General features: G+C 37.2%; 3 protein-coding genes across 8 annotated transcripts in view; 2 read left to right on the forward strand and 1 right to left on the reverse strand.

Annotated features, from left to right (window-relative positions):
• Nucleotides 1-10,673, forward strand: part of LOC149006833 (uncharacterized) — a 38,545-nt gene extending 27,872 nt beyond the window's left edge. For 5 of the 6 annotated variants that reach the window (XM_089165239.1, XM_089165244.1, XM_089165243.1 and 2 more), the window contains 2 exons: nt 9,435-9,521; nt 9,601-10,673. In XM_089165239.1, coding sequence (XP_089021365.1) covers nt 9,435-9,521; nt 9,601-9,687 — 174 coding nt within the window. In that variant the 3' untranslated portion in view covers nt 9,688-10,673. Of the gene's footprint in view, nt 1-9,434; nt 9,522-9,600 lie in introns of those variants that run through there. The other variant, XR_016175022.1, reaches the window with a different exon arrangement.
• A 1,340-nt stretch (nt 10,674-12,013) lies between these two features.
• LOC149006834 (Actin cross-linking protein) lies at nt 12,014-17,271 on the reverse strand. The gene is made up of 4 exons (XM_089165245.1): nt 16,240-17,271; nt 14,942-15,478; nt 14,543-14,834; nt 12,014-12,640 (listed from the first exon to the last, which is right to left on the reverse strand). Exons 1-4 carry the CDS (start codon nt 16,942-16,944, stop codon nt 12,597-12,599), a joined length of 1,578 nt encoding a protein of 525 aa, XP_089021371.1. The 5' UTR covers nt 16,945-17,271; the 3' UTR covers nt 12,014-12,596.
• A 6,764-nt stretch (nt 17,272-24,035) lies between these two features.
• LOC149006835 (protein ASYMMETRIC LEAVES 2-like) lies at nt 24,036-25,044 on the forward strand. Its single transcript, XM_089167496.1, has 2 exons — nt 24,036-24,825; nt 24,947-25,044. Exons 1-2 carry the CDS (start codon nt 24,044-24,046, stop codon nt 25,014-25,016), a joined length of 852 nt encoding a protein of 283 aa, XP_089023622.1. The 5' UTR covers nt 24,036-24,043; the 3' UTR covers nt 25,017-25,044.
• Nucleotides 25,045-26,014: the final 970 nt, after the last annotated feature.

Here is a 26,014-nt window from a genome sequence, read left to right on the forward strand (position 1 = left end):
ATTAAAGCCTTCCCTTCAACTAGGCAAGTTGCTTTCTATTGAAGGACTGCAACACGATCATAGCAAGGTGTTCTCCTAGGAGAAATCTATCCAGCCCAATATGGCAATTAGATCATCATAATTTTTGAACTACCCCGTCCCTCCCATGGCTCCAGCATTGGATCCAATTTGCGGCCTGATATGACCACAAGGAAGAAATTTTGATCGAAACTTGAATTTCGACCCAAGAGAAGGCCAAAAATTTCAAGTTTCAACTGAAATTTCAGTCGAATCATTTGCTTTTTATGAAGTTTTGAACTTCAGTTTCGAGCCTTATATGGACTCAATGTTATGGATTCCTGTCTTCTATTTATTTCAAACATAATAAACACAATGGAACTACTAGTTTACCAAAAAAACCATTGAAAAATTACCATTCAAATATATAGTATATATAAGAAGAATCGAGAATGTTACAAAGTATAGGTTTGCCTAATACATCTCTCCCTCTTCCCTCTACACTCCATACCAAGCATAATACATGTCCCATTATGTATGCTCCATATAGTTGTTGACATACTACATCTCTATATGTGGCCTCATCCACATGCCTAAGATGTCCTAATAGCGGGAAGTTGGGAATCTCCGGATAATGAATTTATGCAATTACTGATGGAAGGGTTAGTGGTGGCTGTGGTATAGAGTGAAAAATCTGCTCAACAAACGAAGAACCACCCTGGTCATCGGTAGGGACAGGGACATCGTAAGCTCCATGATAAGGTCCCAGTGGCTGACTCCCTTAGGTAAGAGTGGGAGGGATGCCATTAGCTCCATGACTATAAGGTTCCACTGGGACTGACTTCATTAGGTGAGAGTGGGAGGGATGCCATTAGCTCCATGACTATAAGGTTCCACTGGTGGCTAACTCTTGAGTCTGATAGCTAGGAGGGACACCATAAGGTCCATAACTATAAAGTCCACAAGTCGACCGAATATAACCAACACTCTCCATAGTAGTATTCATATGACTGGGACTCTGCGGGTCTATGCCTTCCAAATCCTCTAGAGGTGAAATCTATAGGATCATTTATGATCATCGATCTTATAAAGCCCACCAAGCTCTTCGCATCAGCCGGACTGTAAAACTCATATGATGGCATGTCCTCCATGCCATATCCATGTTGTTTCCCCTTCCCCTTCTTCGAATATGTCGATGAAACATTTTGCCTTGAGGTGCAGCTCCACCATGGTCTGTATGCTCTGTCGCATTGTTGAACTGACTCTGATCTTTGAATCTTGGTGGTCGTCTTTCCCATCCCTGACTCACGTACTGCTAGTGGTGGTGGTCTGTCCGTAGGATCAGCTGAATCTTGTTCATAAGGTCCAACACCCTTATCATCAACACGCGCGCATCGCGGGGGATGCCTCAGTCGCATCATCATCAGTGTTAAACCAGACAATCAAATCCTCACTGTGGGTGGATGCACTGTGGTGTGACACGAAGGTACAGGCGGGAGCTACATGTGCACTCTGCTCTTTAATTTGTCTATTGGGATGACCTCCCTCCTCATCTAGCAAGGGCTCTCTATTGCCCTTAATCTAGTCAACTATTGGGTTATCATGATCATCCATCTCAAATATGTCGGCCAACTCGATCATGTTACTCTCTCAGTCTCTCTCCCCATCCCCTGTTGAAGGTGATCGTCCTTCAATCTCATATTATAGTGTAAGTAGACAAGGTCCTCTAGACGCTTCACACTCAATCGGTTGCGCCACTTTAAGAGGCTGAGGCTGAAGGTGCTCCAATTTCGCTCACAACCAATGGCGAAGCATGTCAGCGAGAGCATTTTGCATGCAATCATACTCAAGTGGGGTGAGTCACGGCTAAAGTGCAACTACCATTCAGCTGCAACAAACATAGACTCCAAGTCATTTCAATACTTTAAATAACTAACTGAAACTGAAAGATAGAATATAACAAATTAAATATAAAATGAATTTACTTTTTTTATTTTATGAATAACTAATATATTCAAAACAACAAGCAACACTACAGGAGAAGATTACGAAGTTGCTGAAATAAAAGGGGGGTTGGGAGCAAGAAGCTCAAGAGGGGGAGATGAGAGAGCGGCTAAGACCCCAGAAACTAACAATTAACCTATTTCTGGGGGTTGTTGGCAATAGGGGATGGGGGAAGGGAAAGCAATTTAGAAGATACATCAAAGTAGATGGCTTTCCAAATCAGGTCTAAGGATCGAGATTTGGGAGTCCATCTTCAAAGGTTGCGCTCCCACCAAATGTGATGGATAGTGGCACTAAAGACTAGCTTGCCTAAGCGATCGCAAATGAAGTGACCGGCAAAATTTCTTGAGATCTAAGACCAATTACGAACAAACCTGTTTGAGCATCTCGAGCAGGGCCAAATGGATGCAAGGGGAAGGGAGGAGGGGCAAGAAAAGAAAAGGTGGTTAATGTACCTTGAACCACTCTAGTAAGGGTGCAGCTAGGGTTGGCGGGGATATGGCGGCTGATGACGAAGGATTGGGTAGGGAGAGCATGGTTAAGAGCTCCCAAAAGGGTGAGGGTATGACGGGAAATGTGACCTTTGAACCAAACCAAATGGGATCAGGGGACTGGGGGATGAGGGGAGCGGAGAAGGTTCCACGCGGAGGAAGTAGTAAAGGATTTGGATGGCGAAGGGGACCAAATGGTGGTATCTCGGGATGGGTTAAGGACAGGGGGGAGTGCATTCCAAACATGTGTGAGACTGGGTGGGGGAGAGGGGACCAAGCCCCATGGGAGATGAAGATGTCAAAGGTGGTAGTCTTAGGGATGCGAGTCTCATAGACTGTGCGGGGACCAAGAAGGGCGAAGAGAACATCCAACGGATGCTCGGGGTCTAGCCAGAAAAGGGTGGAGGAATCAAACGAGACTTGGATAGAGATGGCGGAGAGAGCGCGGGGACGAAAGAGAAGAATCTCCGGAAAGAAGGATGAGGGAAGAAGGAAAAGAATGGAGAATGAAGAATAGAGGAGAGAAAAGTACGAGGTATCAAAGAAAGGGGCAAGGGAGATGGGAACGAAAGGAGAAAAGGAATGGCTTGAGGCAGCAGGGATAGGAGATGCTAAAGAAGGAATTGTAATTTGTGCATATATATATTTTTTAATCATAATTTATTCTACTATGCCGTATATAAATTTAAATATGGAGCCAGGAAGAGGCAATTGAAATGAAGAGGCCAAAGTGGGCAATAGAAGGAAGAGAGATATAACATTGATAATCAATGAATATTAAATAAACAAAGACTGGAAAGAAATAAGAGATCTATTGATTTATCATGTAAGTGGTTAAAAAAGGGAAAAATGGATACATCAACGATTCCAATTTGAATATTATTCATGTATATTTACAAAAAAGTCATGTTAAAAATAATTTGTGAAATAATACTAAACTATAATGAATAAGTATCATAATTGGATTCTGAATGTTTTATTTATTTTGTGAATGTGATGTTGAATGTTTGTTTAGTACTTTAGTTTATTATAAAAAGTATTTGTATAAAAGTAGTTTAAAAGTAGTTATATAAAAATATGACTAAAGCTGGTGCTATGGTAAATGGAGGTAAGAAGAGGAGCCCCAAGCTTTGGTTGTTTAATAAATGGTAGGAAAGCAACTCCAAATGAGCAAGGAGGGGCCAAGAAGAGAGGATGGAAGATGGAGGCCATCTAACTGGGAGGGAGGGCCCAAGAGATGGGATGAAGGAATCTGGAAACTTCTTGCCCTTTCCAGAGGAAAGCGCAAAAAAGGGACTCCATGGATTGGATAATGGATTTGGGGATAGAAAAGAAACCACTCCAATAAAGGTAAGAAGATTGAAGGACAGATTGAATAAGCACTACTCTACCAGCAAAGGATAAAAGCTTTCCTCAAGGGTGGATTCCCATCCGATATATTGATTTTACTTACCCTAAGGGGGATTCCCATCCCAAATGGAGAAAGACCAAAACTCTGGGATCCCAAATGCTCATATAATATATAAAGTGAAAAATAATAAGTAGGTTAATACTTAATAACTTAGTATAAAACTATGAATTGTGAATATCAAATTAAAATCTCACCTCCATAAAGATGATTGCTGTTGAGGATGGCCAACCTATCAACAATGGACAACACACAAATGCTCATCCAAGCATGTCTTTGTAATGGTACTTGGGGTTTAGATATATCTTGTGTAAGAAAAAGCAAAAATAAGAGGGAATAGTCAATAGTGTGCTAATATAATGAAAATTAATTTGATTATTAGACTTAACTACTCACCAACCTTATGTAGTGGATGCTACGACATAAACTCCTATCTATGTTGGATGATGTCAAGGATTTTCTTGTTGCCGGGAGAAGAGAGAGAAGATGATCATATAGCAACTCATATGTGTGGTATAGAGTAGGTCTTCGCTGCTGATGTGCCATCCTCAACACATGCTATATAGGCTCAAGCATTGTCACCACTATCTTCACATTACTCTAGAATTTGTCACCGAGTATGGTCAAGGTCCTTCAGGATGAAGAACTCTCGAGTTAAACCACTACTGATGCAAAATGCTTAAGCCCAATCTCCTCTTCTCAAAGCTCTGGAGTGCTATCCAATTGGTAGCAAATCTGGTTATGTTTGGCCTCACTAAGTCACACTAACTCTTGTCCTTCATCGTCTTTAGTGCATTGGTATAGTTATAGATGAAGATGCTAACTTGTCGGGCTTGGTCCACAATGTTCTTCACAAGCTTGACCTTTCCCATGTCCTTTTGCATTAGATCAATGCATTGAGCAACACACGGAGTCCAAAAGAGCCTATATTTGTCTAGATAAAAATGTCCACAATAGTAATGATTTACATAACCATCAATGCATCAATATAAAGTCATAAAGTGTATTTGTAATGTAATATGTATTTAAAATTAAAATTAGTACTACAATAGAAGTATGTTTTGATATCCGGTGTCTCCATCATCTTCAACCCAACTTTCTTATAGTTGGAGCCATTATCGATAAATTTGGATCACATCTCCACTCCAACCTCCTCACCATGCTAATAATTTGTAAATGTATTTATCCTCTTTCACGGATACACAGACGAGAAACACGCCCTCCCATCACAATTTAACATGAAATTGATGATGGAGACAGTGGGACCAGCCAACCACAACCATCAAGTCACTCCATAATGAGGCCACATGGGCTTTAATCCATTAAGGTATTCATTCAAGTCCTCTTTATGCTTAGGCAAAATACACATTACATATCTTATGTGTGGGGTGGGGCTTGACACCACCCCAAGATCTCCAATCAACGAGTAAGGGATGCGAATACTATGGACATAGCCCATTTGGAGAAAGTATCACCACTCTCCAAAGAAAGGCAATGTTTCAGCCCCAAATAGGGTGGATAAAGAAGAGTCTCAAGATGGATCGAGAGGGAAGTAAGGTTGGGGGGGGGAAGGAACTCCCCCTCACACGGGAGGGGGCTCAATCGGCTCTAGAGGACCCAAAGCTCTGACTATGACAATGGTATCATCATATACCCTCCTATGGGAATGAGTGGGCTCACACAACGAGGCTCCGGATGAAAATCCTACTCTCTTGGCTTGGAAGGTGTTAGTTAGCATCCTGGACTCCGCGGTCTCCTCTTTCTGTGAACCTGTGCTATCTTTTTCCTTTGCTCCCCCACTCAATAGAGGCCATTGCCTTGATCTCCGAGGGCACCTTTTCGCAGTACATCCCTACTTCCCCCAATAGATGCACCTTCAATCTAGTGGCCATCTCCTTATCGTTTGCAATATTGCATCACTTTTCTTCCTATCCGCTTTTAGTGGCTTCCCGTGTTGCCAGGTTATGTTTGACATCTTTCAAAGAGTGTATGATACAAGAAATACACAGTATGTACCTTAAAAAGCATTACAATAAGCTCAAAAAATTTACAAACATGCTTCTATAAATAATCTCCTATTTTTAAATATATAATATAAGTTAATTAGTATTTTTTTAAAATTTCTTAAGTAATTTTTGAAAATATTTTAATATTTTTCAAACATCTAAAATTAATAACTTGCAACAAAAAATCTGATTCAACACCATCACAGTATAATGAAGTGGTGGTGTCTCACTTTCATCAACTTGAAGCTCATATATGAATGTATACATGTGTATTTTTGGAGTACAAATATTTTAGAAAATAAATTTTAAATACAGAAAAATAAAAAGTAGCAATATGCAAAAATTAATTTTAACTTCATATAATCATGGATCAACACTCTAAACCTCATGATCTTCTCCAAAGCGGACCATAGCTCCATCTCCTCCATATTCACCTTCCTCTGGAGTCCAATCGGGTCTAAGGTCAACCTAGAAAATCTACTCTTCCTCTCGGGGTGTCGACCCTCGCACTCCAATCTCCTAAATCTCTTGGTTGAAGCTTGGAACCTATCGTATCTACCTTGGTCTTCTTATCGGTAGGCCTTGATCATGCTCTCATGGACCACATCATATGAGTCTCGACATTGGAAAAGCCGGCTTCTCTCCTTCGCTAGTAGGGTAGCACTCATTTGGTGCTTAATCCTCCTACCTTTATTTGGAAGCATCTTCCTATCCCCAAGTCTATCTCATTGGAATGGAATCTTCTTGGGGTTTTCCTCGGAAGGGTTAGGAAATATGTGATTCCTCCACCCATTAGTTGGTCCAACATCGCGGCCCAAATTGAAGGGGGGGAAGTGAATCCAAGAGGTCAATTCAGCGCTAAACTCATCTAGAAAATGTCTCTAAGCATGACTTTATCGGGTCAACGGGTCCACCTACTCCTCAAATGGATTTGAGCCATCCCCTCCAATCCCTCCAGACGGAGGAAGCTTCTCCTCAAAAGTGCTCTAAACCACCACCTGATTCTACGGGTGATCAGGCATCCGATGGGCATCTGGCTGGAACCTGTTGCTCCCCTCCCTCCCCCGGCCCCCTGGTGGTTAAAGAACATCTGCACCCCTACACTGAGAGAAAGCCCTCCTACTAGGCTTCCTAACGCAACCGAAACCTAAGCATCCTATGTTGGAATGGAGAGGACATGAGAGTTGCCTTAGTCTCTTGGAGGAAAGCCCTAGCCAGAAGACCCCACTCCATTGTCATTTGGGTTTGATCGTGACGGTCTTGGATTTTGAGTAACTTTTCAGGTACCTCTATTTGTGACCGAATCGGTAAGTTTGTCTTTGGTGCCATGGTTTCACCATTTGTGGTGGGAGCGTAATCTCAGGCACTTGACTTCCAAATCCTGCTCTCTTGACTCGATTTGGAATGCTATTTATTTTAATGTATCTTCTAGGGCTATTACCCCCACCCCCATCCCCCATCCCCCGGTAATTGATTCCCCTAGGAACAAACTCATTGTTGTCTCCTAGGGACTTAACTCCCAATTCATTACTCCTCCTTGACCCTTTGGCCTTTTTGTTGTTCGGTGTTTTGTTCTTTAATTTAGTTATTTATTCATTCAAAAAAAAAAAAAAGCCACTCTAGAATAAACATACTTTAATTTGAAAGCAATCTAAGTTGATTTCAGGCATAAACAAAACAAACATAAAAAATGGAAAACTTTGTTAACTCACCTTGTTTGATTCTCAAAAACCCAATAATAGAGGAGTAAGAGTGGAGTTGGAATGCAAATGAGTTGTTAAAATGAGGTAAAATGGGGGTAGAATCCAAAAGAAATCGGTTTAAGGTTCAAACTGGAGGGGCGCAATAACCTAGAAGCAAAAGTGCAGCACTTTGAATCAAATTTATACCACTAAAACCCTAGAAGCCAACACCCCCCCCCCCCCCCCCAAAAAAAAAAAAAAATAATAATAATAATATAATAACAGTTTGGAGATTAATTCTCTAGAACCCTTATAAAATTATTCTCTATTTCCTGTCCATCACGCTTCCATCATATTTTGACCACAGCTAGCCCCCATACAATCGTACACTGAATCCCATTCCATCCCCAATCGCCATCCTAAAGTATAGGATTGATCTCTTTGTCACTCCCAAAAACCTTCATTTTCAAGAAACACTTTCCACCTTGAGATTCAATCAATCTTGGATTGGGTTCCCCTTTCCCCCCTATTCATCCACTGGATCCAAGCCCTGATGCTTTGACAGGAACCCTAAAATCCCAATTTTCTATTTCTTGCAACAACCTAACACGATTTTTACCCAAATCAAGTTGGTTGTTTGAGATCCTGTCAGTTGGCCCTTAGCTATATCTAAGGCCACATTGTCCTAGAACATTGAGAATATACAAACACTCTTGATTATATGGAATCTTGAACCCTGCTTGGGTATAAACATGCATTCATCATGTTTTAGTGGGAAGAATTTAGAGGTCATAATGCGACCATATTTGGTGGACAAGGACATAGGAGACTATGACCGTTATGGATGGTGGACTTTGATCTGACTGTTAGGTTGCTCCATTCTGACCAAGTGGTCAAGGTTTCAAGTCTCTTGGAACAGTCTCTCTTTGAAGCAGGGGTTAGACTCTGTAGTTTATGCCCCCCAAAGAGCCCCCAGTGGCAGGACCCACGTTCAACGGGTTTGCCTAGTTTGTTGGTTTATTTTATTTACAACCCTAATTATAAGAAGAAAGCAAATGATACATGACTTAGGCTATTTGTATTTATCTAATCAAGGTTCTAGATCTTGGCTCTGAGGGTGGTTTTAACCCTCGCCAAAAGCAAAATTGCCAAGTTTCAACTAGATCTGTTCTTAATCTTGGCTCTGAGTCTTGTTTTAACCCTAGCCAAAAGCAAACTTGCCAAGTTTCAACTAGATCTGTCATTTTCTGGGCAAAAGTTGGTATTATTTGGTCAAAACTTTGAAAACAAGCGAAGATTGATTGAGATATCAGTTGCAGTTTCACAGAGATTTGGAACTATGATAGTACAAACTTAGTGTCAAAGCAAGGAGACATGGGAAGAGATAGATTGTTGCAGGACCCCATGTGTGAAAATTGGGTTAGTCCGCAAGTTAAGTTTAGATATGGAGAGCCTCACAGCAGGTGTATGAAATATCTCCCCATTACATAACTCAGGTTTTCTAAAAACATGTTTCAGGTCATCCTAGGCATCAACAGTATAAGCCCTGTCCAAGCCTAGCCAAACTTTGAGTAGATTGGGCTAATTAATCTTTAAGTAGCGCCAACCTGTTAACTGGCTTAGGCTTGGAAAACCTCAGACTGGCTCCCTGAGGTCGACTGGACCGGGGCTGCAACTTTGACCTGGTTTGGGTTGATACTAACAAAGCACAAGCAGCAACCTTAGGTGCTACTGCGTTATCTTTACATTTTACTTCAATGTAGAACCTGGTTGTGGGTGTAATATTTCTGAAAGAGCGACAGTTAGCTGATTCTTTTGGTTTCTGATCTCTCCTTGCAATTTGTAGGTTTGCTATTATGGGCAACATTACCACTGCTTTGCCTACAGTCATGAACAAGATAGGTGGATGATGTATGATGACAAAACTGTAAAGGTATTATTCACCAAGTTATCACGTTTCATTCCATTACTACTCCTTTTGCTGCTTTAGCTGATCAATTTGATTCATCTAGGTGATTGGTGACTGGAATGAAGTTCTGAGCATGTGTGAAAGAGGGCGCTTGCAACCCCAGGTTCTTTTCTTTGAAGCTGTAAATTAGTTTTTTTACTTGGTAATTCTATGGGCAACTACTTAAAGGAGGATATTTTTGAGGTGGGGGGGGAGTTGAGGATGGTTGCTCCTAGTGTAGTTTGCCCTGCGTTCGTCTGTTCAAGCTGTCCATAGTGGCGCATAAAGCTGTATTAATCCTGCAATTCGGGAAGCTGAGGGTTTTAGGACTACAATTTGTGAAGCGATCCAAGTTTTGAAGAGGGGGCAAGATTTTGTTAGGCTGACTTGCTCTGTTGGAGAAATACTGTGTATATACTACATAAAGAGCTATTGCTTCACGCTGAGGGAGGAAATTTTGACTCAAGTTTCATAGTAAAGTTGCAGATTTTGGGTTCTTTTGGTTTCTTGTTATTTTCCAATTTCCAATAAGGAGGCTTGATAGTTTGATCAAGGAAAACCAGAAACAACAAGTGTTGCAGTTCATAGACGCAATGGAAGAGTTCATCAAGCTAACTTTGTTGCAAGGATACAGTTGGGAAGCCAATAGCGTAGTTACATAGAGAGAAAATGAGTTGAGAGGGGTCTAAATTTTCTCTGGGATTATTTTTGTACTGCGAGACATAAGGAGGTCCTGTGCATACAAAAGATGATGGCCCATCGGTTCCCAATATTTTGTAGCATTCACTGATTACATTTACATAGCTTTAATGGAGCAAATGAAAGGTGGGAAAGTTCTATATGCTCTTTTTGTCATTTTACTTTTATCCCTCTCTTTCTTTTAGCCTATAAACTGTTGCTCTGTATTTACCAGCTTCATGATTGATTTTTCTGCTTCTCTGTTATCTTGAAGTATGAGGTTTTACAATAAGAGAGCGCAACAAATCTTTGTAGTTTTATCTTTCAGTCTGTATAGATTTCTTTAGCACAGTTGTCGTTCTTAATTATGATCTGAAATGTACAAGATAATTAGGGTTTCCAGCAAGCATACTATGGCTGTATATCTAATTGATGAACGCCTACGTCCAGTTTTACCCATAGGCCACAGGTAGTAAATATGCATATTTGTAGCCGTATTAATATGTGTATCCGAATGTATAATTGAAAAATCGATCTTTTTTCGTACATTAAGCGTGCACTTAATGCTGTGTCTAACATTTTAACTTCTAAAGTAGTCATAGAAACCCGCAAAGAGTATGAAAAACTATGAATTCCTATTACTTTGTATTCATGAAACCCTCATTCAGGCATTCGATTCATTCTCATTGTTTTTCTTTTTCTATTTTTTCTTCGTTAATAATTTATAACACTCAAAATCTATAACTTGTTCATCGTCAATGGTCACCTTCTTTGTTTAGTAACATACTTCCTCTTTCATAAACTATTTATGTAGTATTTTGAATTTTCAGTGTATATCATAAACACATTTTTCATGGTCTTTTTTTAATGTTTACATAATGAGAATCATTCTAACAAAAAGAATTCAAAGTGTCAAGATAAATTAGAATGTATTAAAAAATGGAGATCAGATTTATCCACCTAAATAGCATTTGAACAACCATACATTACATGTCTTCTAAGCATGTTTTGACTTGCTGATGTTATTCTCGAAAGCAGCAATTTCTATTGCAATAGAAGAGCTAACTCAATGGACTGAGCAATGTCAATGAAAAATTAGACTTGAAATAGATGACTGTTTTTCTTTTCTGTATTTTTTTAAATAATTGTTATCTTCAGAAATATCTAGCTACCTTTTCTAAGTAAAAAAGTTAGAATAAAAGAAAATTTACCCAAAAAAAAAAAGTTAGAATAAAAGATGAGTTACACTCTCATGGTATTGATACTCCAATCTACAATGATACTTTGACTCATCTACTCATTATTTCCGATACTCCTTTCCCATATGATTCTGAGACAAAAACACGTGTCATTATGTAACATTTCCTTTTTGCTTTAAACAATGTTTTTTTTGTTTTAATGAATTATGTGACAAATGAGTTTTATATATTGTCATTCTAAACTTAGATGTAGCTATACATAAGAATGAAAAAATGGTTTCAAATTAGGTTTTTTGTTTACAGAGGTATAAAAAATTTGAACTAATTGTAAAAAATCAATTTGCTAGTGATTTTTATAAACAAAGCCCCTTACTCCTCCGTATTTTTTCTTTCGTATTTATTCAGATCAGTTCGTATTAAAATACTTATTATACACATAAAGTATAATTGACGTACACAACTTATTTGGGTGAATTGTTGAAAACGTAATAATTACCATTTAGGCTGATTAATTGCCAAAACCCTAACCCCCCAAGGAAAGGAAAAAAAAAACCCTACAACTTCCAGATGATAGTTTAAGGGGTCGTGAACGTACTAGTTATTTAAATGATGATCTTCAAGTAGTTTGATCAACCAAGCGAAGATTGAGACAACAAAAATCCTTATCAAGGGAGAGCTGCTGTGGAAATTTTCCATAGCGGTTAAAAATAAAACCTGACTAAAGGACATCTTTTCATTTCACGATTTTCTTGACACATTAATCAAGGAGTTTTTTCTTCTTTTCTTTGGGTGAAGATGTTGAGTGTTTGGAGTTGAACTTCTGGTCAATAGCAAGCTAAAAACCTGGGACGACAATATCTATATCTTTTTTCTGATGGCCTCAGATGAAAACCATTACATTCTTCGTCCAAACTAAAGGAACCTTTTTGTTTTCTGGTAAGCAAACTGAAACTGAAATCCTTTTAACATACATAAAAGACCAAATTTTACATTGGACATTAATTATAAGGCCTAATAATCATGTCTTCCCACGTTCAGTCTTAAGGGTTTGGTGAAGACTGGTGAAACAACCATCTGCCACAACTGAAAGAGGCCTTCACTGCCTTGAGACACAGAAACTGAATGAATTAATTGAATATGCTTTCTCTCTTTTTGTACACGGATGATCACGCCGAAGGATTGCTCATGCAACAGTTGGGTTCATCGGCTTTCCAAATTCCCTTGCAGCTGATACAAAAGAACAAATGCTTTAAGTAAACAACAAGTGCAATCAAAGTAGCCAAATAAGCATAGATTACAGGAGGTTACAAATCCTCTAAATAATCAACTGTCACCACTCTATTTTTAATCAGGCAAGCTAATCCAAGTAAAAGCTCTTTTACGCTAGTTCGATGTTACAAAATGATTGCTTGCTTGCATCCATGGCAAAAGGATGGATGGTCACACTACAATCCTGCGAGCTTCATTTGCTAATCATAATTTTCCCACATTTATATCTCTACATTACAACCAATGCGAAGAAGTTTGTTTTCCGATATTATTCTTATACGCAAGCACTTCCCTTAGGGCTCAACGTTTTGTGCCAGCAATGGTTTTGAGCCCCATTGTGGTCCCTATAACTAGGGTTCTATCCTTTTTACTTGGGATTACATTCCATAGGCTTCTCTTTAGGTAAATGTTTCATAGGTTTCAAGCAACTCCAAATCACATATTGGGTGAGATTAGACTGTGTGTAGACCTGACGTAATTTCAAGCTTGCTACATTAATACAGGACATAAACTAGTTACACCAAGAGAAAATAATTAAATCCATATGTAAGATACAAGGAGTAATGACTGAAACAACAGATCCCATGAAATCAAAAACACCAGTAATTTTCAAACCATCATTAGTGTTTTCAGTCTCTCATCTCACTTCCCTCATCTAAGCAAATCTTCTGACCCATTCTATTCTGGTTAGTTTTCTATCAATGCAACAACTAGCATGTCTTGGTTACATGATTCTTGCTGCTGTCAGTTGTCCCCCATTTCTTGTCATTCCAGAGATAAAACCAGAATTGCAGTCTCTCTCTGTGTGTGCTGTTTCCCTACAAAAGGTGGACTCATACATGCTGTCTTGGTCTATTCTTGCTGCTTGCAAGGTGCTTTTCACATTCTCTCTCTTCCTCCCCCCCCCCCCTCAACGGTTTGAATGCTAATGGACCTTCCTATGACACACATACTCAAAGAACTTCTAAACAGATTATTGATTTATCGATTCTCCTTCGTTATTTTCAATTCATTAAAACAATTTACACAAACAATGCATAACATAGTTTTCATTGTTGAACAGTGGACTAATCCTACCAGTTTTAAAATGATTTGACTTCAAAGAAACACTAACATAAACCAAATGACAGCAGACTCAATTCTCTCTCCTTCGATCATTCTTAGGTTGTGTTATTGCTCACACATATACATATACTTACTAGATTGTTCAATTTCCTGTAGATTCTACAAAGGAAATTAGAGAGAATATAAATCTCTCAGAATTCTAAATTACTAGAGGCTGTAAGACCGACTACCAACTAGTATTAACTATATAAAATACCATTCTGAGAAAATATTTAATGATACCAAACAGGGGAAAACTAGCTGTGACCAACAGATAATGATAAATAAAGCTACTGGGAGCTTTTGCAGCTACAAAGTACTGAAGCTTGGACAAAGTAGAAAATTTTAACAGGAAAAAAGATTTCAATCATTTACTCCAAGAACAATAAAATAGTGCTCTGCAGGGAATTTGCAGAGACTCTGTTCCAAGCTCTCTCTTATTGTACTTAAACCTCTTTTAGATTCCCCAAGCAATAGAGTTGTTACATGGGGCCTTATTCTTCTTTGTTGAATCCTCCTAGGCATATCTAGGCTATCTTGAATTCCCCTCTGGGGCCCTCCCCCTGTATTTCTCCCATTTGGGCTGTTTACCATATACGCTAATTCACCCAAAACAAAAATAACAAAAACCAATAACCATCCATCATAGGTATAAAAAAGGGTTCTGAATTGATAACAAAAACCAACCACCATCCATGAAAGGTAGAAAAAGGGTGCCAAACTGAATTGATATGTACTGAAGAGGGAGAGACTCACCTTTTGAGGAGGCTGGAACAACCACCACATGCATAGTGGTGTTATTGGGAGGAAGATGCAAACGAAGGGGGTAAAGTTTGCCATTCAAGATATTGCGAGAACATACAGTGATACCTTGAAGCCCAGTCTCTTCCTCCAATTTCTGGGTCAATTCATCCACATTACCCCCCTTGAAAATGAAACTGGGACCCTCGATTGCATCTCTTACATCACCATTATCATCGGCAACATTATAATAGATTGTTCGGCCATCAGGTTTGGGCGGCGAACAGACATAAGAATCATCAAGCGACTGCAACGTGAAATTGAGATTAAAAAAAAAGCAAAAATTAGAAACATCTAAAGGAAAGATCTGAATCTGAAATTTCAATTTTGGTTTTGAAAACCCCAAATACAAACCTCCTGCTTTGATAATTTAGGAGGTGCGGGTTCAGATTCTTGTCTGGTAGCAACTTGTTTAGGAGGAGGAGGAGTTGATTCAACCCTAATCTGAACAGTATCGACATCCCAGAGCACCCAATCCTGAGTAGAAGTTCTATGTGGAATATCATGGGTGATCGAGTTCCGCCATGGAGGAAGCCCTCCATTGGCTCTCAAGTAGTTACCGTAACGAGTCTTGAGCCTGACCTGTTGTCCTTCTCTGATGGGTTCCCATTCTACAGAAGAATCCAATCTCCTGGGCATAGTTTGAAGAACTTTCCGACCAGTCATTCCGAGAAGGAACGGAACATTGGAAGCAGTTAGGTATTTGTTGTAACGGCTCTTGAGACGAATAACGTTGGCTCCTTCGACGAACTCCACAGTCCATCTAGCCCTCTGAGAAGATCCATTTCGTTCTTGACACACACCTTCTTCGTCTTCCTCTGCAAGTAAATACTTGTCATGGTGACTCCTCAGCCGCACGGCTTGGGCATTGCGGAAGAGTTCCATTCCACTCTGCAATCAAAAGATTATTAAATTCCAAAACAGATCTCTCAGAATGATTCAGAACCCAGCTTCATATACCAAATTGCGAACAAAGGCAAGTGGGCAAGGTGGAGATACAATTAAAAATTCCCGAATCAGTACCAAATGTGAAAACAAACTACTAAGGCTGTTTTTACACTCAACAGACACGATTTGCCACCGTTTCAGGACAAAAATGAGGGTTGGGATGAACCGATCGTCTACCGACCCTGCCCTGCTCTCCCTTGAACCCTGTTTTCCTTTTCGTTGTCTTTTGTAATGAAAAAATGTGACCTTGTGGGTCTCAGGGTGAAACCCAAGCCGGCATGACCTCAATACGCGCTTTTAACTGCAGATATTATCAGCAGAGAAACACGTGAAAGGCTTAATGTAAAAGCTTTGAAAAGCTCCAAGACGTGGATTAGTTGGAATTGCGTGTGTGAGTTGGCTTAAAGATCAGGAGAGAGATTTGACAAAGTCTCCACCTCACAGACGTGTTCTCCTATAATTACCCTTTTGTTTACTAATTTGAATAATCTGATTGGATTTTGGCTCTGTCCATGATCCCATCTTGGAAATCTCCCCCTGGTAGTGCTGGGGTTTAACACCCAGATGACAATGAAGATGGAAAACAGAGGATGGGGAAGTTAATTTCGAGGCACTAACAAAAATGTAATTCTAACCCAAGAACAAATCAGCTAAATTTGTACAGTTAAAGAAACCAAATGGGAGAAAAGAGAAGGAAACCAAACCTGGAGAGCGAAAAATTCATGGTGGTGGGAGTCGTCCTTTCCCGAATCAGAGGCAATTGAAGAAGACCTGGGAGACTTGGGAGACTTGGGAAATGAGAACTTTGAGGATTTGGCCAATGCCGAAAATGAAAATTTCTTGGATTTGCTCAACGCCGTCGACGATGGTGAATTGGGTTCAGAGCCCACGAGATCATCCGACATAGAAGACAAGCACGACGCCTGGGATTGGTAATCAGCTATGGATTCATCGGTTTCAGGGTTATCCACCAATTCCACAAACCATGATACCCATTCCTGTGTAGTTGTGGTCTGTGGATTGTCGTGTGTTACTGTATTTCTCCAAGGAGGTGGACCTCCATTTGCCTTCAAGTATGTGCCATCACAGGACCTGAGCTTCACCTGAATCCCATCTCTCTGGGGTTCCCACTGTACAGATTTTTCAGACTTGGAAGACAGAGATTGAATCACACGCTTCCCTGACATACCCAGAAGGAAGGGTTCTTCAGAAGCTGTGAGATAGCGGCCATGGCAACTCTTGAATCGCAGAAAATGGCTTGACCCTTCCACGAACTCCACCGTCCACCTTGCTCTGCTGGAATTCAGGTTCCGGCTCTGCCTAACTGTTTCTCCATCCTCATCGGCGAGAAGATACTTATCCAGATGACTTCGAAGTAGAACAGCTTTGCCTTTCTCAAAGAACTCCATCTCTCCAAAAACACAATCTTCTTTAGATTTCTCAACTCTCAATGTTCTAGACTTCCTTAATGATCGAAATGAAATGGGTGGTAACAGAAGATAAGTATTAATGGAAGAAGGGGGTTTGGGGAATAAATAAGGCCTTCACAGTCTTGGAAGAAACGGGTCCGTTTTGGAATTCATAGAAGTAACAGCAAATAAGGAACCTTCCTGCTCCAATCCCCGCTAGGAAGGACCAACAGTGGACATTTCTTTGAAGATTACTGCAATTCTGCAACGCTGCTTAGAAGGAATCAAAGGTGGACTCCTCTTTTAAACCTATTGGAGTCAGAACTCAGAAGATCTCCACACGCTTTTCGATCATGGGTCCAACTACTATGGATAAGTTTTATATCGTTTCTCCTGTCAGTGAGACAGACTTTGCGTTGAATATTCGTGCATTACATGTCAGACATTCAATAAATATGAAACAGAGAGAATCTACTGTGATTATTAACAGCTAGTATAAGGAAGTGTTTTTTGTTGAACTGAATCAGTCATAGTGGCTATGGAATCTGTTTAGAAGATATTTTGTGAAGAACCATGAATAATTTTAATATGCTTTCAATCATCAAGTAAAAAAAAAAACCATGAATAATGTCAATGGTTTAGTGAAAATTTTCCTTTTTCTATTTGTTCGGTTCTTCTGAGACGCATGGATCATGTTCAACGTTTCAAAAAATTACTGCATCAATCAAGCATATGAAAAGAATCCATCTTATTCTTCCTAATTAACTCTACTTTGAAGAGGTTCTACAGAGTTGAGCATACATGGCAGAGGGTTTCTATAGTTTTTGCTTCAGGATTACATTTGTGACATTTGGCAAGATGATTTGGAGGGAGAGGTTCGAAAACAGCCTTTCAAATGAAACCGTCTTAATGTTTTCTTCAATTGATGCTGCAAGAGACAAAACAAGCAAATTTTGTTCATATGACAATATATTGGTTTGTCATCGGATATGGTTATCCCAAACACAAATATGAAATCATTCTTCTTTATGATTTGAGTGTCTCATACATCATTCTTCTTAGTCTTCTTCTTTCTTTTCTTGAAAGTTTTTTTTACCAAAAAATACTATACTTTGTTGTATTGTAAATTTCACTTTAAAAAAAAAAAAAAAAAACCTAAAAATACCATTGTATTATATAAAAGAGGAATCCAATGTCAAAAATTTTCACACAAGCAAAGTTGAGTAGGTATTTATATTATATGTTAGTGACTAAGAGCCTAGGAGCTACTCGGTTTTAAGCCTGACTTTGATTCTCTACGTTTTTTTTTTCTTTTTCAAACAATAAAATAAAGAGAAAATAAATAGTTTGTGATTTTTATTTATTTATTTATAGGAACTGTGAAACCCTTTGGAATTGACTCATTGATAGAAGATATGCTTTAGCATATCCCATATTTGAGAAACCAATGTATAATATTCAAAAACCCCACACATAATGGTATTAAGCAAAATATCTCATTGGCATAATTTATATTTATGTTTATGACCTATATATGCATAATTTATTATGATAACAAGTTATGTTTGATAAACAGTTTTCCTTTTAGTTAGTACTACACATAATATATTATATAATAAGAAATATGTATGAAACTATTAAATTAGTATTTTGGATTGATTTCAGTTTACCTTGTAATATATATACTAGTAAGAATTGCACATGCAAATGCACGTGACCATATATGTAGGGAATGAAGGGAAATGTTTTGAAATCAATTTTTAGTTGTATTATATCATCTTTATATTGATACTTGGATTTGTATACAGAGAGACATTTTTACTTCCTTCAATGCTAATTTTAGTTGAGACACATCCTTAGTTTAGGGGTGTCAACCTAGTGTTTTTGGAGCTAGTGTCCAGGCATGAGTAAGCATTCGAATCTAGAAGGTGACAATACCTCCCCAACCCAGAACCAGTGCCCATTTAAAGAAAGAGTAACGGTTTCAATGATCTACAAGCTTTCGGTTTAGTGCCTTGGTCTTAGCAGGTTCGGGTTGACTAATCCGGTTTGGAAATGAAACGGTGAAAATGAAATTTGAAACCTTGATGCCTGATTTCACAAAAGCGAAAATGTTAAAGACTGAAAGTGAGGCTCAGAACTGGGAAACAATGTTAACGATTAAGATTAAGACTTAAGAGTTAAGAGTTATCAATTAAGACTTTTAAATTTTAAAATAATAAAACTAAATGAAATTTGAAAATTAAAAAGTTAACGATTAAGTCATTAAGACTTAAGAGTTAAGAGTTATCAATTAAGACTTTTAAATTTTAAAATAATAAAACTAAATGAAATTTGAAAATTAAAAAGTTAAAACTTAAAACTTAAGCAACTCTCAACTACTCAAACTCAAGTCTCAACGTCTCAAACACTGAAATTCATGGATCATTAATTACATTTAAACAATTCCAAACAAAATTTAATTACATTTAATATTTTATTTTTATTTATGTAAAGACTAACGAGGTCTGACCATGTCATTTTAAGCCGGCTAAATGACCACGAAACGCCTTCGGGCTGAGGGACCCATAAGACCAATTACGGCCCATTAAAGATCGGTTCGGGCCGGTTCGGGCTATAACAGGCTGGTTCGGTCTGGTTTAAACGGTTTGGGTTGAAAATTGACACCCCTATCCTTAGTTCCAAATTTGGAACCTTAACCTAGCTGTTTCATTGAAGCAAAATGATCCAAGCAATGAAAACTTAAGTAAGCATTCAGAATCTGGAAGATGACAATACATAAGAAACAATGAATTAGTGAAGATTTAAAGAGAAGAAGTTAACATTTACAGTGAAATCTACAAGAACTTTCTTGCTAATGCCTTGCTCTAAGCTAAGCTACTTTTTTTACGACATTCATCTTTGGTGACCCGTTAGAGAAACCCTTATCACCAAAAAGTCATTCACTTCGTTATTCTCAAAAATGAGAGCGTGGTAGAAATGAGAGTGAGCTCATGTAGTAGTGAATGGATGGGGGAATGAAAGATATGTGTTATTGAGCACTCACTTAAATAAAACAATTTGATCATAAGGTTTTTACAATATTTCAAATAATTAATAAAATGCTCTAAATTTCCAACCAAACATTTCCTACCAGAAAATTAGGCGAAGATGAAAGATCATGCTAAACTAATAAAAACAAAACTATTCAAACTAGATAGACTAAAAAAATAAATAAAAAATAATTAAATTGGTAGACCTCAAGAAAATGAGTCATAAAATGCAATATGATCAACTCCTAATGATATAGAATTGTAAAGCACTGCTTTTACAATCAAAATGTGTGACTAACGGTTTTAAATACGAATTAAGTAAATAAACAACTACAAATCTTATAAATATCACACGAACAAATAAAGCCTAAATGACAATATTCGTTTGTTATTTGACATTAATAAAGATATCATATATTGACATCGATCTAAAGTTGAAAATTAAGATATTAAATAAATCAGAGAAGATATAATATCTTTCAGTGAAGAACTACATGGATTTAAAACTCTAAAAGGAAAATGTGACTTACTAATAAGTAGTCGAGTCATTCTTTAAAACAATCCACCAATTTAATTGAAAAACCTAAAATTAAATTATTGGATGGAAAGAACAGTTTCGTTTTCTTATAGCCCTCATAGGTACTATAGTTCTTCTGATCGTCGTTCTCTCTCCTTTTGTTTATATACTCAACGCTTCCTCTTTGGGTTCGTGGCATGCATAGAATACAACATTTTTCCTTGAATGCACATGGTGAACAATGGACACCGATAAATTTCTATGTAATGGATGAACGGCAAGTAAAATATAAGCAACTATACATAAGAAACAATGAACCAGTGAAGATTGAAGAATAAGTGAACTTGTGCACCGAAATCTTTAAGAATGCCATCATTGTTGTGTTCTAAGTAGAGTTGCTTCTCTAGCAATCCATTAGAGAAACCCTCATCTATGGTGGTGTATGGGTAGGAAACGAAAGAGATTTTTTTAAAGTAAAACCAAACAAAAGAGGTGATATCTAATTTGATCAAGGTATCATAATTTTTGAAAATCTAATTTATTTCCACATTATTTTTATTTATTTAATTAAAGTTTGACAAAGATTAATGAAATATTATGGATTACAACAGATACATGCCTAATGGTTTCACACCACATCGATAACAAATATTATCTTCATTCCTTGGAAAGTTATATTGAGAATCCTTATTATTATCTTATTTATTTCCATCAAATGATGGTAATTATTCCATCTTTTGTCTCGTCCTCTTCTACAGTCATGACCATAATTATAATTTTACTTTTTTTCAGGTTATCATGTATTGTTGCATTTCATTTCAGAGGATGGGCACAACCAATAAGACGAGCTTCATGATTTTTCATTAATAGTCCGTTATTTTACTCAGTCATAAATAGGCATGATATCATTCAAAGTATTTCTTAAAACTCTTTTTCATGATATTACTATTATAATAGCACATATGAAGCATGAAAAGTTGAAAAATATTTTTCTTTCTAGTAAGTCCTCATCAATTATATTTTCTCCTCATAATTTCAATTGAGAACTAATTTTAAAAACTGTAGAACTGTATTCATTTACAGTTTTAAATTTTACAACTTCAAATGCAGCCATAGAATTGTACTAATTTACAGTTTCAAATCTTACAACTTCAGGTGCATTTAATAATATTTGTGGTGCAAAACTAGCAACCACTATATACAATAAATAAAACCATTATGTTTAAATTGGTTAATAAAAAACCACAATCGTTAAGGCAACCTAATATCTTATTATTTGTTTGATTCTTAGATTCAATAAAACACATACATTTTTATCACTATGCACTTACTTTACAAGATGGACAAGGCAGACTCATCCATTGTTTACAGAAACGCATAGGGAGGTCGATCATTCTTTTCACCTCGGAATACAAAACATAATGATATATAGCTTCTCGTCTTTCTTCACAAAATGCAATACTTTGAGTGGAATCGTGCACAATTACTTCGAGTGGAATGGTACTGATAACGTGTTATAAAATACATAAGATATATTGAATATCAAAGAAGAAAGACAAGATGAGTTCAACTCTTTCTATTGAATTAATCATTATATATTTATAATGGAACTAGCATCTTTTCTAATATGGTAATATCAGAGTCTATAAAGAAATACAATATATGATTCTCACACATAATAATATAATCTTGATATGGAATGATAGATTATCGCCCAAGATAGAATGTTCATAGAATAAAAATATTGACTGTCAACATTGTGTAATGAAATGGCTGTGATATTCAATAATATAAGAATGTGAATTACCAAGATTGCATCCTAAAGTAGTTGAGATATTCAATTGGATGTACAATCTCTTTGAGGGTAATGGACATTCATAAATAAATGTTGTTTATAACAATTTATAATTTCTTTGATATTGCTAAAAAAAAAATTCTCGTTAAAAAAAAAACTTTTAAAATGGAAAAGTTCAAAGTGATTTTATTCAATTTCTTTTTCTTAAGTTGTGATTTATAATTTCCATAAAATCCGTTGGTTTCCTTTTCAAATTGAGTTTTACAAATTTTATAAAATAAAAATATCATTTATGAAGTCTACAAAGAGGAAAGCTTAGACGGAGTTTCTTTTTTTGCTTTTCTAACTCCTAACTTGTGACTTGTAGTTTATTTGAAATTATTTGGAAAAATTCTCTTGACTATAGTTAGCTCTTGATTTATTTATGTTTAAATTATTTTTATATTAATTTTTGTAAAATGAAATTATATTAGAACTACCAAGTTATACACCTAGCTTGAATAAAGTCACCAAGCCAAGTAATGGAAAGTGGCCAATCCATTATACTGGGTATGGACAAAGCCCTCCAAGCATCCGCTGAAGTATTTAATGCCCGTGGAATAAAAGAAAAAAAGTTCATGCTCAAGTCTCCCTAACATACTTCTAACATCCACCAAGACACCCTAGACCCTAATAGAAAGCTTCCTTGTTTGTTGCTAATGATAGTCAATGCATGAGCGATTATTAGATTGAACGCATACCCACAAAAAACCCAATTGGATTGCATTTCAAAACAACACAACGAAGATATAAAGCCTCACCCAAAATCGTTGAATCGAAATGTGCCAACATTGAGGTTACACTCAAAAGACTAGCATCTAGTCTAATCATGGTAGATATGATAAAAAAATTATATCAAATACATCTATTTATGATTATAGGTCAAAATATCGTAAGCTTTATTTTCAAATAAATAATCATTGATTTAGATGGTATCAAAAAGAGCTTCATAAATTCTTTGGGTAGAGAGGAGAGCCAATGTTAGATACTGTTACAATGGTTTTAAATCCAAGATTAATTATTTCATATCATCAAAACTTCATTCCAAACCTTAGAAAATTCTATAACAAAACATATATAAATTCAAAAAGTGATAATGATGACTTCCTTCAGAGAACTGTTTTTGATATAATCCAAATTTAAATTTAAGAACAATGATAATGATGATTTTTTTTATTTTTTATTATTATTGATTTCCTTGATTTAAATATGTAATGGGTTGGTGGTGGTTAAGGAAATAGATTAAAGGAAGCTCCACACATGAAGCCATGATCAGAATGGGATGAGGTGATGGCACACAGTGTTTATAGACTCCACCATCTTCCAACATCTGTCTTAACGACCCTACTCGTTTCAATCACTTGCAAAACTGAAAACCACCACCCCCACTAAATTCGGTTTTTCCATTTTTGATTATCTTTTTCTTTTTCTTTTTTTATTTTTTTTTTTTTTTACTCAGTCTTCCTCATCTTCCAGTAAATTCGGTAACAATCACACCTCTTCTGATCAATCTGCCATTTCCATTTAGGCTACAGCTTTCAGTTCTTCTCATATTCCCATCCTAATTTGCCAACCATGAAATCTGATCTATCTATCTCTCCCTCTTCAATCTCCATCATTTTTTAGCCCTGCATTGACATCAATTTCCATGTCCTCCACCTATTCGATGTTTTGTTTCAACCAAATCTAATCGATTCATCGGATTCTTCACAGAAGATGACCGTGAAGGGTGGCACCAGCCAAGCCTGTGCTGCATGCAAATACCAGAGAAGAAAATGCACGGCAGATTGTGCTCTTGCACCATACTTCCCCCCTGACAAACCCAGAGTGTTTGAGAATGCACACAGACTGTTTGGTGTAAGTAATATCGTCAAGATCTTGAAGCAACTCAAGCCGAATGAGAAGAACGATGCTATGTATTCCATCAAGTTTCAAGCTCTCATGCGTGAGAAGTTTCCTGTCCATGGCTGTTATGGTTACATCTGTCAACTAAGGTTCCAGATTGAGCAGATTCAACACGAGCTCAACGCCATCAATCAACAGATTGTCATATATCGACATCAGCATCAGCAAAACCATCTCCTTTCCTCTTCCTCATCACCTCACCAATCACCATCTGCCCAGTTACAATTGGGCATGGCTACTTCGCCCACATCAAGCAATTCTATACCTTTCTACCATCATTCGTATGATCAGAATTTCAATGCCGGAATTTCTCTGGATCCCACCCATGGAAACAATGTTTCCAATAATCCTAATGCTTACTTGGATTCTAAAGAAAACGTAGTGAACCCTTTATGGATTCAAAATCAAAATCCTTATGCATCCAACTTTGGTGTTAATTCAGCAGCACCAAATCAATCTACATTTCTATCTTTTCCTTTCCAACAAGAATTGACAGAAGTACCACGAGATTATAATGGAATTCCTGCATTTTTTGATACAATGGATGATAGGCAATCATCATATATTGATTCCAAAGAAGCTTATGAATCCAGGTAAAAACTGAAAAGATTGGTTTTTCATTTATTTATTATTATTATTTAGATCTTTCTAAGGAATATATGAGTTTCTTAGAACTGATGTTCATTTTTTTTTTTAAATGATTGAACCGAGCAGCAGCTCGGAAGATTCATTGAAGGATACATTAAAGGACACAACTCAACGAATGAGCACGTTAATGAACTGAAATGCATGGCTGCATGGTTCCAGTTTCAGCACTGCTTTCAAATAATTTTAAGAAGCAATCGAAGTACAATAGGAGAGGAAGGTTATACTGTCTTTGTATCCAAATATAAATGTCATTTTTTCTTACTTCTTTCGCTTCTTAATTGATTTCCCAGCTCTTCAATCACTGAGTTCAGATGATATATATACTTTTTCATATATATCACAGTTTTGCCAATTATCTGCAACCATCATTCATACGTTGTTTATAAATGATAAATAAGATTCATTGGTTATCATCTTTTGATGACCCAACAATTGCAATGAACTAGAACTGGTAGCACCTAGCATCTCTTTCTCTTCCTTCTCTTCAGAAGAAATCATGAATGCCAATGCCATGTCCAACTTCCAACTGGAGCATACAAGGCTCCATGAGTTTGATGGCATGCCTTGTAAGTTCTACCAGTGCAATTGGTATATAGTTGGGTACATGGGTATGTGATAGAATATCCATCATTAGCATTGCCTAAGTTAGCACAAGATCGAAATAATCCATTTTAGACCTATTAGCTTGCATTGATTTTCTACAATGTTGTTGCAAAAAATCGTCTTAACCCTATTAGCAACTCACTCATTAGTCTTTATCAAGAACATCTACCATTCTTGGCTGATTTCTGATGATATTTTGCATAGCTCATGAGATTTTACATCAAATGCAATTTGCCAAATGCTGGCTTTATAGTGTGGAAGCTTGATTTGCAGAGTAGCCTTTTCTTGAGCACTTCCTCTTCCTTGGGTTTTCAAGAATGTGGATTGGATGGTGGATTACGCAATACGTCAGCATTACATGATCAAATATTTTCTGAATGGGTTTATCAAACACTCATTTTCAAATAAAGAATAATATCTGATCAGCAAAAGTACATGTAAATACATGTAAAGATGGTTTAACAAAAGAACTAGTCTTCTAGAATGAAAATGGTACCCAATACATTCTGAAATTCCAAAAGCAACAGTCAC

The sequence above is a fragment of the Hakea prostrata genome, chromosome 8 (assembly GCF_041222555.1).
Source record: "Hakea prostrata isolate BN-2017 chromosome 8, UWA_Hpros_2, whole genome shotgun sequence".
NCBI lineage: Eukaryota > Viridiplantae > Streptophyta > Magnoliopsida > Proteales > Proteaceae > Hakea > Hakea prostrata.

What these genes read in the sequence shown, in the direction of transcription:
- LOC149006834 (XM_089165245.1), bottom strand. Translation starts at nt 16,944, where the DNA reads ATGGAGTTCTTTGAGAAAGGCAAAGCTGTTCTACTTCGAAGTCATCTG. An exon ending in ATGAATTTTTCGCTCTCCAG is followed by an intron (nt 15,479 to 16,239) that starts GTTTGGTTTCCT and finishes TTTTGATTGCAG; the next exon opens with AGTGGAATGGAACTCTTCCG. An exon ending in TGTTCCAGCCTCCTCAAAAG is followed by an intron (nt 12,641 to 14,542) that starts GTGAGTCTCTCC and finishes CTTTTGTATCAG; the next exon opens with CTGCAAGGGAATTTGGAAAG.
- LOC149006835 (XM_089167496.1), top strand. Translation starts at nt 24,044, where the DNA reads ATGACCGTGAAGGGTGGCACCAGCCAAGCCTGTGCTGCATGCAAATAC. An exon ending in AAAGAAGCTTATGAATCCAG is followed by an intron (nt 24,826 to 24,946) that starts GTAAAAACTGAA and finishes TGAACCGAGCAG; the next exon opens with CAGCTCGGAAGATTCATTGA.